Source organism: Quercus robur, chromosome 1, assembly GCF_932294415.1.
Source record: "Quercus robur chromosome 1, dhQueRobu3.1, whole genome shotgun sequence".
Classification (NCBI taxonomy): domain Eukaryota; kingdom Viridiplantae; phylum Streptophyta; class Magnoliopsida; order Fagales; family Fagaceae; genus Quercus; species Quercus robur.
The window spans coordinates 52,005,880-52,026,580 of NC_065534.1; the positions used below are offsets into that span (position 1 = coordinate 52,005,880).

The 20,701-nt window shown below is 38.8% G+C and overlaps 1 protein-coding gene across 1 annotated transcript in view; it reads left to right on the forward strand.

Annotated features, from left to right (window-relative positions):
* LOC126691649 (phosphoglycolate phosphatase 1A, chloroplastic-like) overlaps positions 1–20,701 on the forward strand; it is a 35,730-nt gene that overhangs the window by 11,831 nt on the left and 3,198 nt on the right. Inside the window, exons 6-9 of the mRNA XM_050386698.1 lie at positions 949–1,008; positions 1,194–1,246; positions 2,735–2,832; positions 4,219–4,318. Coding sequence (XP_050242655.1) covers positions 949–1,008; positions 1,194–1,246; positions 2,735–2,832; positions 4,219–4,318 — 311 coding nt within the window. The remainder of the gene's footprint in view (positions 1–948; positions 1,009–1,193; positions 1,247–2,734; positions 2,833–4,218; positions 4,319–20,701) is intronic.

The window sequence follows — 20,701 nt, forward strand, 5'->3', positions numbered from 1 at the left end:
CTCCAGTATCACTATGTTACCCTTCCGCTGACCATGAAGAAGTTCAAAAACCATTAAAAACGTGCCATGGGCGTTGGACCCCAACTGAAGGATGAAAACAATTTCATCCTCTCTAATTGTTCTTACATAATGACCAGGTGATCGCTTTGAAATTAGTTCCTCCAAATGGAACAAGAATTGGTTTGCACTCTCCTTCCCCATAAAAATAGAGCGCATTGAGGTAAGGCCTCTCTCAAAGATCCGTAATAAGTAATAAGAACCCCCTTCCTCAACGGAAAACTCAAACGTTTTGGATTCAATGAAGAAAAATGTGGAACCACCCATTGTGAAAAGAAAGAAAGCAGCAGCTACCAAATCAGAAAGAAAACACGAAATCTAAGCAGCAGCAACCATACTACGAAGGAAGCACAAAATCTATGGCTAATTCAAGGTAGCCAGGCCTCATATGTGACTAATCTGAGGTAGCCAGGCCTCATGGTTTGTCCTATTCAGATACTCATACTAGATTGTTAGAAACAATGCATGCCATAGTTATTTGACCACAGCATAAAATGCCAAGTCAAATTGTTGTATAGTGTATTCAGATTGTTGTATACAAGTTAGTGAGGACAAGTGGCAGGGTGGTTATGACAGGGTGGCAAATTAGTTAGTTAGAAGTTAGTTAGGAAATTGGGTTTAGCTGAAATTGGGTTTAGCTGTTAGTACCCATCACGGGTTAGAAGGCAAGGCATTAGGCAATTGTATAAAGGCAAGAGAGTTGTAAAGCAGGATCAATAAGAAGATTGTTACTCAATTTACATTCTCTTTTCTCTGTTTCCTTCTCTGTTATTCTCTCTTTTCCATTGGAGGACCAGCTGGCCTCGAATTCAGCTAGAGAACCTATATCTATCAATCTACTCCTTAACAATAATGCATATATATGCTTATTTATTTATTTTAAATTTTCAGGATGATGGTGGTAAAAAGATAGAGCTGAAGCCTGGGTTTTTGATGGAACATGATAAGGATGTATACTTCTTTCTTGTGTTTTATGAATGCATTTCTGATTTGAGTTTCTCTAACAGTTTGTACAAGATAAAAAAATTACATTCAATCTCGTTTATGGTTTGTGCATTCTTTGGTTCTCAAAACAATTTCTTTTGCCATGATTCAAATTTCAGCCATAACAATGGAGTTTCCTCATTGCTTTCTAGGTTGGGGCTGTTGTGGTTGGGTTTGATCGCTATTTTAACTACTACAAAATCCAGTAAGATCTCAAGTTTTTAATTACAAGACACAGACACACATTTGTATTGGCAGAACAGCCATTACCTTTTCATTGAAGCATATTGTATAATTGCTGCTTTGGGTATAATCTCTGGCAGATCTTTTTTCTTTAAGTGTATCTATGAAAGGAATGTGGTCCATAATCATGAATTCATGTAGAATTCAGAATTTAGAATAACACTTTTACAGACAAAGTTATTGACAGGAGTTACTTTTTTTCCTCTGAGAACTATATGGAGATGTTTAAATTCCAGGCCTTTCTTTTTGTCTTTTTTTCTTTGTGCCTGGAGAGGGGAAAGCTAACACTGTAAGTCTGAAAAAGAAATTTTATTTTATTACTATTATTTTTTAAAACATTACCTTGTTAAGTAATATATATTACGTATCCACTAGCACCTGCTATTGCAGTCAGCGTCTTATTAATTGCTGGTGACGGTATATGTTCATACCCTGATTTACTTGATAAATAAGAATATCCAAAATTTATGCTTCTAATACACTTTTAAAAAGAGATAATCTTATTGATAATGATAGGATAAATTAAGGATAGGTACATCTCAAGTACATTGTCAAATAAGGAGGTAATAGAGAGTATGATTTTGAAAATGATAGAATAATTGAAAAGAATACATAGCTGACCTGAAGTTTTGGAACCAAGGCTTGGTTGTTGTTGTACATTCCAAGTACATGGGAAGTATACAAACGGACTCACTGAAGAACTATAACCATAATCTTAAGAAATTTAAATACACCCAAATACAGGAAGCAGGACACAGCCTAAAGCAACCATTTAGTCTAATAATGATCTCAAAAAAAACACATTAGAGGTCTGTCGTAAAGGTCATACCAAGTGCATTGGACTTTTGCTTCTGTAGGTTTAGGGAGGTGATTGGCATACAACCTTATCCCAATTTTGGAAATATTGAATCCCAAACTTGAACCAGTGGCACTACGCTTGGGTAAACGGAAGATGCTTTATCTTATTTATTAGTGCTCAATACCTTAGAAAATAGTTCCTTCCAAATCTATGTTATTAACTGGATTGATCAGAATCAATTCCATGCTTTGGTTGAAGATTGTAGTTACACATACAATAATTTATATCTTGAATTGTCAGTTCCTAGGGACTTTATGCCATCTATATATTATAACGTTAAGTAGCTTAGAATGTTATCAATGGAAGCCCTAATTGTACTCATTTGTCAAAGTTAACATACAACTTACTTCAATCACCTAGTTTATTGTTGTAGCACACATGTTTATCTACACTATTCAAAAAGGTGCTCCTTTCCTTTTATTTAGTAGTAATCATTAGTCTTTATTAACTCAAGTCACCACCATTAGTGTAAATACAATTGTCAAAGTTTTCTTTAAACCTCTGATATCATTCTAGTTTAATCTTGCTACATATATTCTATCTAGCCTTTCATGAAGTGAGTGATTAACAAATTATTTTCTTTGATGGAAGATATGGAACACTCTGCATACGTGAAAACCCTGGTTGTCTTTTCATTGCTACAAATCGTGATGCTGTAACTCATCTAACAGATGCTCAAGAATGGGCAGGTTTACTCCTTTCCCGCTTTTATTTTAATTTCGATTTTCATAACCTTACCTGCCATTTGTATAATGTAGATTATTTTTTTCATTTTTAAAAGATGGGGAACTATAGCTTGGCAAAGATGTGATTTATAATTTAGCTCAATGCTTACTTAGCATATTATGTTAAAAATTTACTTTCTAAATGAAGAGGAATGTTGACTGGTTCGAGGGAGTCACCCTCCAAGAAATGTAGAGAGGGAAAAGACAAGGAACACAGAGAAGAAGAGGAAACAAATTGTAGTCTTATTTCTGGTTGTTTTATAAAAGGTACATCACAAGTATTTAAGTTAGGCTCAACTTTACAACTGCCTATAGGAAGCCAGATTTAGTAACTAATTGCCCAATAGTCCAGCTATACAATTAACCCCACTTCTAACTAATACTCTATCAGTGGACACAAACCACTTGCATCCTCATGCTCTGCTATTTGTATTTTTCTGCGCCTGATTTAATACTCAAATTCCCTAAACTTGAGCTTCATTGCAATTTTCTTTCCACTTTTCATTAACAGTCGTTTATGCTACCTGTTCCTCAATAACTGTAGTTCCTTTGTGGATGTAACTTCTATTCTGTTCTCTATATGGCCTGGTGGTGCTCCAGTTGATCTTTAATACATTGGAATCATTATCATCTCTATGTTATAATTAAGTATTAGAGTCTAATTCCTTCTGGCTATGGAAATGAAATATTAAATAATTTTTTAAAGTCCAAAATGCTGTTCTCTAACGTAAACTGGTGAACAACTATAAAGCATTGTCTGAAATGAGCAGTTGTCACAAACTTGAGCATTTAGTTGAGAATTGACTTTCTAGATCAAATACTCATATTTAATTTTTCACAGCTGAGACTATGACAAAGAGGGTAGCTTGTCATGAAGGCTCCATCGCAAGTCTTTTGATGAGCTCTCCTTTCTTCAGCATGTAAAACCAATGCACCACCTAATCATGTAGAAAAACACAGTCATAATAGTAAGAAATCAGCTCAACAGAGTCAACACTCACCCTAATTTGATCACAAGCTGTGGTCAAATTAGGACAAGAAATGTCCAATTTTGACCGTATAAAACCCTCATATAATTCGATATCCATTAGCTAGACCTGGGAATTTGCATTTTTATGTGTGCTAGATTGAATTGAAATGGACAAAATATCATGAAAGCTTAGATAAGCTCAAGCTAGCTTTTCCAATTACTGAAAACCTCATAGGAATTAAAGTGCTGATCCAAAGAACAACTTAATCAATCTTAGGAATTGATTCCATTTTGGTTGGATGGAGAACCCATCTTGATTTAATTTATTTGTAGTTGTATATAATCTTTTTATTCACACTATAGTTGGTACTTGATTTTAGGTGGTGGTTCCATGGTTGGTGCTATTGGTGGATCTACTCAACGTGAGCCACTGGTTGTGGGAAAGCCCTCAACTTTTATGATGGACTACTTAGCAGACAAGTATAGCTTCTGATTTCCTTATTCTTCTAGCTCGTTTGGCTATCAATAATACAAATGCTCTTTGACATCAGCAAATATTATCTGTTGATATATTGTAACATATCTCAAAATGCTATGAAGTTCAGATAGATGCATTAACATTAGTGCACTAATTTATTCAGAAAGTTTTTGTTACATTTGTAGAAAATTTGGTTAAAAGTAGGAAAATTGTGTGCAATAGAACCATATTAGACACGGTTCATGGGGAAGAAAGCTGGCTGCATCTATATTAAATAAACCTAGCATCTTTTGAGCTGTCTTGGTTGTCTTTCATAGAACTGTTTGAATACTACATTGTAAGGTAACCTCTGTTACAGAATTATGAAGATGTAATCTTTTGGTAGTGGTGGAAAGAATTGAAATTGAGTTTGTTATGTTTACTTGGAATCTTTCCCTCCCTTCTCTCTCTTCCTTCCTAGTCTTTCCTCTATTGTCTCTTTTATTTTATTTTTCTGATTTCCTCTATCTTCTCTTACTTGGTTATATTTTCAGTAGCTCTTCCTCCCTTTCTTGTTGATATTTTCAGCCATTCTTTCCTTTCCCCTTGCTGAAATCTTACCAGTTCTCTATGCTCCCTCTTTCTTGCTGAATTTCACTGAAATCTCATCTTAGAATCCTTCCTAAGTTTTATTTTTGTTATCTAAATCCTGTCCACTTCTTTCTCACCACCCTCCTAGCAAGACAACCTTAATCCCAAAGTTTTAAAGGCTTTCCTGCATCTCTTCATAATAGTATATAATGTATAAACAGGATACCATCTGATGGTGGTTAGAGGAAAAAATATCCTCTTTGGAAGTTTAAGATTAAGGAAAAGCCCAAGAAGAAGTGTACATGGTAGTTTGTTAGGTTCTGAGTATTTTAATTTATTTTATAGTTGATTATTCTAGACTCAAGGTATTCTAGTAATTCTGTAATTTTTAGGTATGTGCCATAGTTTCGGACCTTGGGTTTAATATTATTAATGAGTAAGTCTTATTTAGTTTATGGGTCTTTGAGTGTGGGCACTCGTTTGATTCAATTAGGGTTTGATTTATTAGGAGATGTTAATATTTGTGGTGTATATAAGCGTGTTATTGTGCTTAAACAAGGATGAGTTGATCAATTAAATATTTGATATATTTCTTTTTCTTTGTCTTTGATATTTTGCTCCTATTCACGCTACTGCTCACAGACTCTGGTGAAATCAGATTTCCCTTTTTTCTTACCTCTTTTCAACCTTAAATCAAATCTGTTCTCTTCAATACAAAACCCTTGTCATTCTAACCATAACCCATCTTTCTAAAGGTTCTAAACCATAAATCTACAAATCCTCCCAAAGTTTAACCAGTCACAAGCACAGGTGGACAAATTCTCCAATTGGTCCTACATCATTGCCACAATCTTCCAATTAGGTTTGATGAATAAGCATTTGCTATATAAGTTTGAAAGACAACTTTGAGTCTTTGACAGACCACTTGCTACAAATATTGCAACTTCACAACTCTTATTTTATTTTATTTTATTTTTAATACTGACTACTTGCCACAAATATCTCAACTTCATCAATGTAGTAAATAGAAGTATAGAACATCCATCACTAATTCATCAAAAAAAAAAAAAAAAAATTCCATCACTCCATTAATTTGCAATGTCCATCCCTATCAGTCCACTAATTTGTCAACTTTGACAATGATTTTGGATGGTGTGGTGGACATTAGAAATTAATCTTGGATTAGGGTGTTGATTGGGAGCATTTATAGTTTAGGGGATTAAACAATCCTCAGAAGCGAGAGGTATGTAAAAATCTTCTCAAGGAGTGGAAGTGTGATATAGTTTGCTTTCAAGAAACTAAGCTGTCTTCTTTAAACTCTCCTGTTGTTCGAAGCCTTTGGGGTAGTTTGTTCCTAGATTGGGTTGCTCTAGATGCAGTCAATACTACCCCGGGGGGGGGGGGGGTGTTACTGGTTTGGGACAAGAGAGTTTTTGAAAAAGTTGATTGAGCTGTTGGTCGTTTTTCTATTAATGTTTTACTAAAGGGGGTTGTAGATGATTTTGTATGGGCTTGTTCAGGAGTGTATGGGCCTAATGATGATAGTCAACGGGGTGCTCTATGGGAGGAGCTTACAAGGATGCACTCCAGGTGGAATATGTCATGGTGCGTGTTTGGGGATTTCAATACCATTCATTTTCCAAGTGAGAGATTTGGTTGTGAGGCTTTTAGTCGGCTAAGTTTGCTTTTTCAAACTTCATTGAGGCTAATTACCTTGTGGACTTACCTCTTGAAGGGGCTTCGTTTACTTGGTTTAGAGATTTGGGGATAGATTGAATGTCAAGAATTGATAGAACCTTGGCATCGGTGGATTGGGTAGATCACTTTGGAAATGTGTCTCAAAGGGTACTCCCTACCCTCGTGTAGTTTCTGATCATTGCCTACTTCTGGTGGTGGCTGGTAGTGTTAATAAAGGTCGGAGTGCCTTTAAGTTTGAGAATATGTGGTTGAAAGAAAAGGGTTTTATAGAGAGGGTTCGGCAATGGTGGAATGGATACTGCTTTTCAGGTTCTCCAAGCTTTATTCTGGCTCGTAAATTAAAAGCTCTTAAAGCTGACTTGAAAAAGTGGAATAAGGAGAAATTTAGGGATTTGGCCTTTAGTAAGAAATGCCTTTTATCTGAATTGTTGGGTTTGGATGCTAGGGAGGACTTGTTAGGTCTTTCACAGGAGGAACAAACTTGTCGTATCCAGATTAAAGGTGAGATTGCACATCTTGTCTCTTTGGAGGAGATTTCTTGGAGATAAAAGTCCCGGATTTTATTTATGAAGGAAGGGGACAATAATACTCGCTTTTTCCATCGGGTAGCAAACTCCCATAGAAGAACTAATCATATTCGGGGTATAGAGGTGAATGGTGTCCTCTATGAGGATGAGGAAGAGGTGCGGGCTAAGGTGGTCCATTTTTATCAGAGTTTGTACACTGAGTCAGATACTTGGCGCCCTTTTATGGATGGATCAGAGTTTGCTAGAATTGAGGAGGATGAGTGGCTTGAATTAGAGAGGGATTTTTCTAAGGAGGAAGTGGTAAAGGTTCTTCAAGAGATGGAGGGTGATAAAACCCCAAGTCCTAATGGTTTCATTATGGCATTTTTTCAAAAATGCTGGAGTGTAGTGGAAAAAGATGTCATGACTTTTTTTTATCATTTCCATAGGAGCTCAGAGTTTGAACGGTCTCTTAATGCTTCTTTTTTATCTTTGATTCCCAAGAAAAATAATGCATTGAATATCCAAGATTTTAGGCCTATTACCTTAGTGGGCAGTGTGTATAAGCTATTGTCTAAGGTTTTGGCAAATAGATTGAGGTGGGTGCTGGATAAACTTATTTCGGAGTCATAAAATTCTTTTGTTGTTGGCAAACAGATTTTGGATTTAGTGCTTATTGTTAATGAATGTTTAGACAGTAAACTGAGTGTCATTCTCCAGGGGTAATGTGTAAGTTAGATATTGAGAAAGCATATGATCATGTGAATTGGGACACTTTGTGTTATATGTTGGAGAGGATGGGCTTTGGGGGTAGATGGAGGAGATGGCTAAAGACTTGTGTCACTATCGTTCGCTTCTCAGTTCTGGTTAATGGATCTCCTGTTGGTTTCTTTGGTAGCTCTAGAAGTCTAAGACAAGGTGATCCTTTGTCTCCCCTTCTCTTTCTTTTGATCATGGAGGTTGTTAGAATTTTGGTTAAGTGATTAAACTCGCCATTTCCTAATAATTTAAGCTTTTGGAACAATCGGTAATTTAACATGGTATCAGAGCAGGAGATCCCGAGTTCGATCCCTGTCTTCATTCTACCTCCCATTTAAAATGTTAAATTCCCACTTGTTGGGCCCCCACTTACTAAGGGGAAGTTTAGGCCAACAAGTGAGGGAGAATGTTAGAATTATGGTTAAATGATTAAACTCGTCATTTCCTAATAGTTTAAGTTTTTGGGACAATTGGTAATTTAACAGAGGTTTTAAGTCGTATCCTAAAGAAAACTGAGGAAGGTGGTTTCATTCAGGGTTTTCATGTTGGTCTTATTAATTCTATTAGTATCCGTATTTCTCACCTATTATTTGCTGATGATACCATTCTTTTCTGTGATGCCTCTAGAGAGCAGATTCTTTTTATTATGCTGGTTTTGACTTGTTTTCAAGCTTTTATTAGTTTGAAGGTGAATGTGGGGAAAAGTGAAATTGTCCTTATTGGGGAGGTGAGTAACATTTAGACTTTGGCTAATATTCTTCAATGCAGGGTGGGCAGTTTGCCTATGATTTACTTGGGTATGCCATTGAGAAATTTGTATAAAACAGCCTCTATTTGGAATCCGATCCTTGAGAAGATGGAAAAGAAGCTTTCAGGTTGAGAGTGGCTTTATTTGTCAAAGGGTGGTAGACTCACTTTGCTGAAAAGTACCCTTTCAAGCCTTCCAACTTATTACCTTTCCCTTTTTACTATCCCTAAAGCTGTGGCGATTAGATTGGAACGCATTCAAAGGAACTTCTTGTGGGGTTCGTCAGTTGAGTGTTTCAAATATTCTTTGGTGGCTTGGGAAAAGGTTTGCTTACCGCATGAGTTGGGTGGTTTGGGAATTCGGAATTTGGCATTTTTTAATCAGTCCCTACTAGGGAAATGGCTTTGGAGGTATGGCCATGAAACCACTCATCTGTGGCGAAGGGTCATAGCCATGAAATATGGGGAGGGAAAAGGGGGTTGGTGGTGCACTAGAGCTTGTAGAAGGGCTCATAGTTGTGGTTTATGGAGGAGTATTAGTGAAGGGTGGGATATTTTTGCTAAGCATTTCTCTTTTGTGGTAGGGGATGGTTCTCGTATCTTTTTTTGGCATGATAAGTGGACTGGGGATGTTCCTCTTAAAATTCTTTACCCTCAGTTATTTTTGTGTTCAGCCAATAAGGAGGCTTGTATTTCTGAACTGTTAAGCCCTCCAATAGGTGATAATGACAGAGTGTGGAGTTTAAGATTTTATAGGGAATTTAATGATTGGGAGTTAGTGGCTTCCTACTCCCTTCTTCATTTTATCCAAACTCGAATTCCTAGGGGTGGAGGGTGTGACAGGCTTTGTTGGGATCTTAATGGAAGTGGGAAGTTTGATATTCGGTCTTTTTATCATAAGATTCGAAACGTAGCTAGGGTGGCTTTTTTCTTGTAGACAGCAGCTCATGGTCAGATTCTAACCTTGGATAACCTTATGCTTCATGGTCACCTTTTGGCGAATCGTTGTTGTATGTGCTGTTGTAATGTGGAATCTGTGGATCACCTATTACTTTTTTGTCCAATAGCTCATTCTTTATGGATGTATATGCTTCAACTATTTGGGATCAATTGGGTCATGCCAGGTTCAGTTGTGAACTTATTATTTTGTTGGTATCATTGGCTTGGGAAGCATAGTTCTGATATTTGGAATTTGGTTCCAAGTTGTTTATTGTGAACCATTTGGATTGAACGGAATCGGCGGTCTTTTGAAGATGAGGGGAAAACTGTGGTTCAGTTATTAGACTTTTGCCAACGGACTCTTTTTGATTGGTCTCGTTGTTGGGGTTTCTCGGATTGTTCTACCCTTATGGATTTTCTTTCATAGATTAGGGCTGCTTCTTTTTGTTCCTTTTTTTCCTTCGTTCACTACCATGAGCTCTTTGTATTTTTCTTGTTCTTCTTTTATTAATAATATTCTCTTCTTACTTATCAAAAAAATGTGTGGACAATTCGATTGAGTGCATAGTTTTTGATGGATGGCTAAAACTAACCCTATTTATTATTTTATTTGATTTCCTGGTATACATTCTAGGAGCTTACTTGTTAATTATTCATTATTTCAATCACTTAGCATGTGCTGGCCAAAGATCTGGAATAGTAAATAGGTAGTTAGTTAGTTAGTTACTCTAACCAACTAATCACAGTTGTAACTACAACAGTAATTGATTACCTGCCTAGGGAATCATTACAGGTGATTTAATAGCCTATCATGTAAGAATCCTAATGTTACAAACCTATGGATAGAACTCATCCTTGAAAACCGGCTTGCAAGGAGAGGGTGCCCAAGAGCTTATAAATACATGATTAAGCTTATACTTAATTCATGTAGGACACTAAGATCATAACACACCACCACACACTGCAGCCGACATCTACGATGGCTCACTCTAGCGACACTAACCTGATGGTAGCCCTTTCTCTTTGGTGGCTCCACTCACTTATCAGTTATTTTAATCTATCCTCTAGGTCGTCCCCTCCAGGATTCAACCACAAAACCGCAACTCATTTGATCTCATACTCAATGAGTTACGCCCGATTACTTGGGATAGTGGTTGGCTCTGATACCAAATTTTACAAACCTATGGGTAGAACTCACCCTTAAAAACTGTCTTGCAAGGAGAGGGTGCCGAAGAGTTTATAAACACATGATTAAGCCTATATTTAATCCATATGGGACACTAGGATCATAACACCTAACATTTCCTTCCACATTTAAAGCAACTTGCCCACAAGGTGAGGGAAAAGGAGTTGCAGCTTGTAAAGTGATTCCCAAGTAGCATCTTCAGGTGGTGCTCCCAGCCATTGAACCAAAACCTCAGTCATAGTTCTAGACCTCAGAGTTTTTGATCTTGTCTGCAACAAGCAATAGTTTTTGGCACTAAATTTCCTTCATTATCTTGAGGATGCTGTGTAGGGAAAGGAATTATATGTTCTCAGCTTAAGCTTTAAGCAAGAAACATGAAATGCAGGATGGATCTTAGAGTCTGAAGGTAAGTCCAGCCTATAAGCCACTGGTCCAACTTGTTGCAACACCTTGAAGGGTCCGAAGTACCTTGTAGATAACTTCCACTTTCCCTTGTAAGCTAAAGATTACTGCTTATACGGTTGAAGTCTCAAATAAACCCAGTCACCAACTTGGAGAGATCTGGCAGTACAATGCTTATCTGCTTGGAGCCTCATCTTTTCCTGTGCAGCCACCAAATTACCCTTAAAAGAGCTAGAACATCTTGCCTTTGTTGCAACAATGTGTCAATAGCATCCACCCTAGTAGTACCTGGAACATTAGCTTGTAACTTTGGAGGAGGAAAAGCATATAAGGCTTCCAAGGGACTTAGCTTGAGAGCTGTGTGGAAGTTGGTGCTGAACCAAAAGGAAGCCACTCAGCCCACCTATGAGGTCTGTCACTAGCAAACGCTTTTAGGTATTGTTCCAAATTTTTATTCACAATTTCAGTCTGGCCATCAATCTGAGGGTGATAAGCTGTGGACATGGCTAACTCCACTCCTTTTAACTTGAACAATTCAGACCAGAAAAGAGAAGTGGATGTAGCATCTCTGTCACTAACAAGAGTCACTGGCATACCGTGAAGCTTGAATATGTAATGCATATATATTGAAGCAACCTTAGCAGCAGTATAAGGATGACAAGTGGAAAAAAATGAACATATTTTGTTAATCTCTCCACCACAACCAGAATCACTTCATAACCCTGGAACCGAGGCAACCTGTCCACAAAATCAAGACTAAAATCAGTCCAAGGAGTGATAGGAATAGACAAGTGCTGAGATGAAGTTTCAGATTTGATTCTCTGGAAAACATCACATTCTTGTATGAATACCTTGAGATTAGCTTGCATACCCTGCCAATAGAAATCGCTCTTAGCCCTTTGGAATGACTTAAGAAACCCAGAATGGCCTGCAATGGGGCTGCTGTGAACAAAATGCAGAATTTGGGACTTGAGTGGACAATGAGATCCCAAATAAAAACATTCCTTTGTAGAAAAGCAACCCATTATGAATGAGGAAGCCCTTAGGAAGAGACTCTCTTGTAGAGTGAGACTTAAAAAGCTGTTGAGCAAAGGCATCTTGGTGATAACTATCTTTAAGGAAAGATAACCAAGTAGGATCTGGTAGAGACACTAAAAACAAGCTAGCAGTCTTGTCCTGTTGCTGGTCAGATTCTAGAACCAAGGGTCCTTGCCTGGAAAGAGCATCGGTCACTTTGTTCTCAGTGCCTTTATTGTTTTCAACCATAAATGCATAGCCCATCAACTTAAACAACCATTTTTATTGAGTTGGTGCAGCAATACTTTGCTTTAGTAAGAACTTCAAACTATGCTGGTCAGTTCTAACAATGAAGGGTCTACCCAACAATTAAGACCTCCATTTCCTCACAATAGTGGCCAAAGCTAGTATTCTTTCTCATAAGTAGATAAATGAAGGTTTACCCTTCAAAGTATGGCTATGAAAGGCAATTTGATGTAGGACAACCTAGGCTTCCCACCTAGATTAGTCCCACCATAGACTTTAGGCTTCCCACCTAAGGTGTTTGGATTCACCACCAAACAAACATAGTGTAATCTTTGCAAATAATCTCAATAATAATAATCATAGTTTGTGAATACAAAAGAAATCATCCAAAGCTTTATATGTAGCTTCTAGGAATCACAAAGGTAAGGATAAACTCTCCTAAACAATTTCAAATACTAATTTGATAATCCTAAACAATTTCAAATACTAATCCGATAATCCTAAACAAAGGATAATGATGAACAACTAATCCTAACCAAACTCAAATATCAATCCAAACTAAACAAATAACTACGTTACAATCTGAAATTATCCACGGAAAATCTAAAATGAAATATTGAAATAACTTTTGGTTATGATCCTACATTATACTCACCTGGTTTAAGAAAACTCGACCTCGAGTTTTGTAGTGATGAAGAATTAGGACTTTGGTGCGTACTACTTCCTTCAAATTAGAAATCACCCTAGGAAGCACTGAGAGTAGAATAACCTTCAATTCCACGACACTATAGAACTCCTTTGGAAACACAAAATCAATGTGTTGAATAGGCACAATTTTATCTTGAACCATAGTATCAACCTTTTGGACTTCATCAACCTGTAGATGTTCATCAACCTCATGGATCATGAAGGGCTCAATAGCACTTTCATCATAATCAACCTCCACATCAAGTGTACCCTCTAAATCTTCGCTCACTTGTTGAAATTTCTCTTCTTGTGTAGTCTATAATAGGTTCTTCTTGCTGCATGAATGTTGAAACATCATCTATTGGCACTTGTACCCCTATTTCAACATTAGTCTTTCGTGGAACCTGAGCATCCTTTTTCTGAGTAGAAGAGTCTAGCAAAACCTTTATTATTTTTCTTAAGATATGGCGGTGAGTTCTTGATGGAAGGATGAGGTGTTTTCTTGCTGAATACTATCTCTGTGGTGTAGAAAATTCCCATGAGAGTATTGAGCTTGATAATTCTCTTGATAGCATTGGGGAACATATTTCTCTCTTAAGTATTTGTTTTATTTCATTCCAATTAGTTATGGCAGGCTTGCTCCTTCCTTTGCGATGATTCTCAATACTACAACAAAAGTTTCTAACTCTACTTCTCAATTTCAACTAGGCAAACCTAACCTTATTAGCATCTGGCAGACATATTTGATCAAAGAATTGATCCATCTCATCTAGCCAATTGATGAGGGTCCATGGATCTGGATGTCCATCAAATATTGGCGCTTCTAAGACTACCATGATTCATAGGAATAGATTTTCAACAATTTGAAATGAACATTTAGCGGACATGATTCCCACGGCTGGAGCAATAAGTGTTGGACCTTGATTGGGCTGGTTTAGTGACCTAGTGCTGCCCTGGACATGGGTCACTTGGCTGAAGCAAAAGAGGTGGACTATGGACTCCTCACGTATCTGCTGGAACATTCTCCTTTTGACTTTATTTATTTATTTTTAAATAACAATATTCAAGAACAACTACAACTTAAAACACTAAAGATGAAAAATTAAGCTAAAAGAAACTAAGGCTTTAGAGGAAACTAAACAAGTAACACAGAGGAAAAATATCATGGAGCGCGGCGCTGGATTCATCGGAGAAGAGGCGGCATGGACTCAAGGGCAACGGTTGTCATCAACGCTCAAAGGTGGAGATCGGTGCTTGCGAGTAGCAGCATGGAGAGATCAGTGATGGCTTCTTGTATTTCAGACCTGGTAGTGTGGGTTTTGCATATTTGAATCTGTGGTTTTGTATAGGTTGGATCAAAAATGGGTTTGGGGTGTGAGAGTCGCTGTGGCGGGTTATTAATTTTGTTTTGAAGGGAATAGGGTTCTAAGTTTCAGAGCCTTGAATCGGGAAGAATGGTGGGATTATAGGTTTTGTGGGTTTTGTGGTGGAATTTGGGTTCTTTGTTTCTGAGCAGAGATGGCTTGATTGGTGGTAATTGCAAAGATCTTGTGAGACATGCTTGGAGTGTTGATGATCGTGGGTTGTACTGCTGGTCGGTGTGGGTTTGGGTTGGTCAGACGTGGTTTTCGGTTTCTGAAAGGGGGTGATCAGGTTGAGCTATGATACCAAGTTGATGTAGGAGAACCTAGGCTTCCCACCTAGATTAGTCCCACCTTAGACCTCAGGCTTCCCACCTAAGGTGTTTGGATTCACCACCAAACAAACACAATGCAATCTCTGCAAATAGTCTCAATAATAATAATCATAGTTTGTGAATACAAAAGAAATCATCCGGAACTTTATATGCAGCTTCTAGGAATCACAAAGATAAGGATAAACTCTCCTAAACAAATCCTAAACAATTTCAAACACTAATCTAATAATCCTAAACAATTTTAAATACTAATCCGATAATCTTAAGCAAAGGATAATGATGAACAACTAATCCTAACCAAACTCAAATATCAATCCAAACTAAACAAATAACTACGTTACAATCTGAAATTATCCACGGAAAATCTAAAATGAAATATGGAAATAACTTTTGGTTATGCTCTTGCATTACAATTGGTCGATTACCTTGGATCAAGACAGCCATTAACCCAAACCCAGAGGCATCACATTCTATTAAAAAGGGTTGAGTAAAGTCAGGAAGAGCTAGGACTGGAGGACTAGCTACTGCTGCCTTTAATTGATTGAAGGCCAATTTAGCTTTCTCACTCTAGTCAAAAGAATCCTTATTAAGTAAATCAGACAAGGGTTGAGCAATGGAACCATACCCTTGAATGAACTTTCAATAGTAGCCTGTAAGAGCTAGAAAGCCTCTCAGTGCCCTTACATTTTCTGGTGTAGGCCACAATTACATAGCACTAGTTTTCTTGGGATCAGCCCTCACACCTTGGCCAGAAATAAGATGACGAAGATATTCAACATCAGAACACCCAAACAAACATTTAGATTTCTTAGCAATATAGATGATTGGTAAGAAGGAGCTTCAGTTGATCAAATAGGTTCTTCCACGGGGAACTTCATTACATCTTGTTCTTATGTTAATATGGTGGAAAAGCTCTTCAAATTTGCTTAGAATAAGGATTGCCAAAAGATGGCTGCTAGAAATTAGCCAGATAATTAGTTCTTTCTTTCTTTCCGATCAATTATGGGTGGTTCTTGCAATTTCTTTATTGAATCCAAATTTTTTCAATTGGTGGTAAGAATGCGGCACAATGGCAAATGAAGAATATTGAACACATTGTCGTTGGGGTTAACCCCAAGTATTTTTTCACTTTTAGGGAGGATGATATAGCTTATACTCTCCAACGGAGCTCCAACGCTTTTTGCCAATTCTTATTATTGACTGAACTCAAAGTTGGTGGGTTTAGGAGCTCCATTATTATCCCAGAGGCAGAGCAAGGAATGGCTGGAGGGTGTTTGGGCTTGAGTTAAGAAAGGTGTGGTGGGCCTAGGCTTGAATCCATTACAAAGTAAGTGCAGCGTGGTTCTTTCTGATGCGCTCAACCCAAGTTCTTCGGGCTCAATTATTTTGGTGTTTAGGTTTGGCTGACCCAAGACCCTTTAGCCTATGACTCGGTGATGGTGTCGACTGTTGAGCTCTAAAATCTCTCACGAGACCTCTGTTCTTCAGAATGAGGTATTGGGTGGACTTGCGAAGCCAACGATGGAGGTCAACTGCCCATGAGTCTTCGATGGCACTAGGTACGGCATCTCCAGTGAGTTCGAGGTCATCTATTGGCCATTTCTTGTCTGAGTTCTTTCTAAGCTTATTGAGAGCTAGGCTAGAGGATTTGGGTGTCTAGAATGGGGATGAAAGTGGCTGGGACAGTGGTGCAATTGTTGCTCAGGGGATAGATCATTATTGTGACATTCCGACAGGTGCTCGTGAATCTAACCAGTCCATGCTAGCTATGATACCCACGAAGGCTGATTGTGGTTCTCCTGGGGCGAGTGCTTTGGCTGAGGGAGAGGTGGTTAATTTAGAGCTGGGTTTGGGTGATGTGGATAGTTTCCCCCCTCTGATGACTATCACTCCCCTTGGGCTAGCTTTGTCAGCTTAGCTGAATAGTGGAACTGAGGTTTTGGGGCTTGAGAATACGTTTGATATTTCAAATTGGGTGAAACACAAAATTCCTAACTTTAGTAAGTTGGTGGGGCTTCCTTTGAGACAACATGAGAAGATGTGTATTGTGTTATTTCAAAGGCTAGAGAGGGAAATGGAAGTCGCCAACCTATTGCATTGGAAAGCTGTTGTTCATCGAAAAATCTCTATGGATAAGGGGAAGAGAGTCGAGGAATTTGATATCTTCGGTTAATTATGATGGTAAGTAGAACCTTGGCTGCTATACAGAGCTAGAGATAGGGAACTAACAGTCTTTATGAAGCTAAAGATGATTTCATGGAATGTTCGAGGTTTGAATAACTTACGGAAACGTTTGGTAGTAAAAAACTTTTTACGTGAGTGGAATTGTGATGTAGTTTGCCTTCAAGAAACTAAACTTGCTAGCATGGATAGATAGATAGTTTACAGCTTGTGGAGTTGTCCTTATGTGGACTGTGTGGCTTTAGATGCAGATCAGATGGCTGGTGGGGTTCTAATGGTGTGGGATAAGAGGGTTTTAGAAAGGTTGGAGGTTATGGTGGGTTACTTTTTTGTGTTAGTTCAGTGGCAGGGTGTGGAGGATAGTTTTACTTGGGCTTGTTCGGGGGTTTATGTCCCAAATGATAATACTATGAGGGGGCAGACGTGGGATGAGTTGATTGGCATTCAGCAGTATTGGGATGTTCCATGGTGCTATGTTCGGGATTTCAATATTGTTCATTTTCCGAGTGAATGCTTAGGTGGCTCATGTCTTGCACCGGCAATGAAAAATTTTTCTGAGTTTATTGAGGAGCTTAATTTGATTGATTTTCCTTTGGAGGGTGGAAACTACTTGGTATGGTGGTTCAGATTAGCCTTTGATGTCTAGGATAGACAGAGCCTTGGCCTCTCATGATTGGGAAGACCACTACTCGGATGTGATCCAACAGATTTTACCCTGCCCTGTTTCAGACCACTTCCCAATTCTAGTGGAGGCAGGGAGAATGACAAGGGGAAAGAGTTCTTTTAGATTTGAGAATATGTGGTTGAAGATGGATGGGTTTACAGATTAGGTTCATTCTTGGTGGAATCGCCACTCTTTCTTAGGTACTCCTAGTTATGTGCTTGCCAAAAAATTGAAGGTTTTGAAAGAAGACATTATTCAGTGGAACCATAGTGAGTTTGGAGATGTTGGTCGTCAAAAGAAAGAATTATTGGAGGCCTTTAGATTTTTGGATGCTAAGGAAGGGGAGTTTGGCCTTTTTGATGATGAGATACATGAGAGGGTTGTGGTGAGATCTCAAGTAGAGAATCTTCTTTCTTTGGAACAAATTTCGTGGAGACTGAAATTGAGGATGCTATGCATTAAAGGAGACAACAGTACTACATTCTTTCACAAGGTGGCTAACTCTTGCAGAAGGTATAACCATCTAAATATTTTGGAGGTGGAAGGGGTGATTTATGAGGAAGAATCGGAGGTGGTAGATCAAGAAGTAAAGTTTTATAAAAATTTGTATCAAGAGACCGAGGAGTGGAGGCCTTTTGTGGAAGATTTGGAGTTTGATCAAATTGGAGGGTTGGAGAGGGGCTAGCTTGAAAGAAGGTTTGAAAAGGAGGAGATTTCTTTGGGTCCGGATGGTTTCTCTATGGCTTTTTACCATCATTGTTGAAGAGTTGTGGAAAGAGATGTTTTAGCTATATTTGAACATTTTTATCAACATAGTAAGTTTGAAAATTCTCTTAATGTGACTTTCATCTCATTAATCCCTAAGAAGAATGATGCTTCTAGACTTTAGACCTATTAGTTTGGTGGGGAGTGTATATAAGATCTTAGCTAAGGTTTTAACAAATCGTTTGAAAGAGGTTTTGGATCAGTTGATATCTAAATCTCAGAATAGTTTTGTGGGTGGTAGACAGATACTTGATTATGTCCTTATTGCTAATGAGTGTGTTAATAGTCGGGTGTAGAGTAAGATTCTGGGGATTATTTGTAAGCTAGATATTGAGAAAGCTTATGATCATGTGAATTGGGAGGCTCTCCTAGATTTTCTGAAGAGAATGGGATTTGGGGAGAAGTGGTGCAGGTGGCTCTGGACTTGTATATCTATAGTTCAATTCTTTGTCTTGGTCAATGGGTCTCCAGCTGACTTTTTGGAAGGTCAAGGGGAATGAGACAAGGGGACCCGCTATCTCTTATGCTGTTTTTTTTTTATTATGAAGGAGGTTTTTAGTAGGATGTTGAAAAGAGTTGAAGGGGCCGGTTTACTTCGTGGTTTTAGGGTTGATGGTAGGCGGGGTGGAGGAGAATGTGTCTTGCATCTTTTGTTTGTGGATGATATAATTCTTTTCTGTGATGCTGATGTGGAGCAGATCCTACATGTTCGGATGCTATTACTTAGGCTGTGTTTGGTTGTCGTAAAACGTTTTCCGGAAAATACATATTTTCCGGAAATGCTAATTTCCGGAAAAGGAAAATATTTCTGTGTGTTTGGTTGCATTTCAAAAAATTTTTCGAAAAATATTTTTTGGTGTTTGGAAAAGAAGAAGGAAAAGACAAAACCCAGAAAAACACTTACAAAACCCAAAAGAACCGGCGCGATTGACGGCGGCGAAGCACCGTTCGCGAGATCGACGGCGCCGAAGCACCGTTCGCGAGATCGACGATGAGCGAAGCACCGTTCGCGATCTCGCGAAGCGTCGCTCGACGCTCCGCGAGATCGCGATCGACGGCGCGATCTCGCGAAGCACCATTCGCGTCGATCGCGAAGCGTCGCTCGACGCTCCGCGAGATCGCGCCACTGTTCGCGTCGATCGCGAAGCGTCGCTCGACGCTCCGCGAGATCGCGATCGATGGCGCGATCTCGCGAAGCACCGTTCGCGTCGATCACAATCTCGCGAAGGGTGATTCGCGCACCGTCGATCGCGAGATCGCGCGATCTCGCGAACGGTGCTTCGCGCGCCGTCGATTGCGCTGTCGATCGGACCGGTGCTTTGGATCGACGGCGCGATCGGAGCTTCACGATTGACGGCGTGTCTGTGAGCTCTCTCGTTCTCCCTTGCGCGTCCCCAGTTCCGGAAATCATTTGAAGTGAAAATAGGAACTGAAATGGATTTCCGTGGTCAAGGGTGAAAATTTCGGTCAACAGGAAATCAATTTCTGGAAAATAACGTTTTCCGTGACGGTCAACAGGAAATCAATTTCTGGAAAATAACGTTTTCTGTGACAGCCAAACGCAGAATTTCCCGGAAATTGATTTTCGAAATTGGTTTGAAGTCGATTCAAACGCAGCCTTAGTTTCCAGGCTATAACAAGTTTGAAGCTATAACAAGTTTGAAGGTTAATGCCATGAAGAGTGAAAAAATGGTTCCAATAGGGGAGGTTAATAATGTGAATGCCTTAACAAAGATTTTGGGTTGTAGAATTGATACTTTGCCTATGACCTATCTTGGTATGCCATTGGGGGCTTCCCATAAATCCCTAACTATTTGGAATCCTATTTTGGAGAAAATTGAGCGGAAGTTGGCCAGGTGGAAGAAGCTGTATTTGTCAAAAAGTGGAAGACTGACGTTACTTAAGAGTACGTTATCTAGTCTTCCTAAATATTTATCTCTTTTTACCATCCCTACGCATGTGGCTAACAACATTGAGAATTGCAAAGGGATTTCCTATTGGGGGATTCCAAGACACATTTGGTGGGGTAAGATAAGGTGTGTGTGTCTATGGAAAATGGTGGTTTAGGAGTAAGGAAATTAACTATTTTTAATAAAGCCTTACTAGGGAAATGGTTATGGCGATTTGGGGTTGAGGAGACAAGGCTTTGGAGAAGGGTTGTAGCTTTGAAGTTTGGGGAAGAAGGGGGGATGGACTTCCAAGTTGGGTAGGGGTGTGCATGGGTGTGGTTTGTGGAGAAGTATTCGGATGGGCTGGGAGGTCTTTAGCAAAAGTATTCAGTTTGAGATAGGGGTGGGGAATAAAGTGAAGTTTTGGACAGAT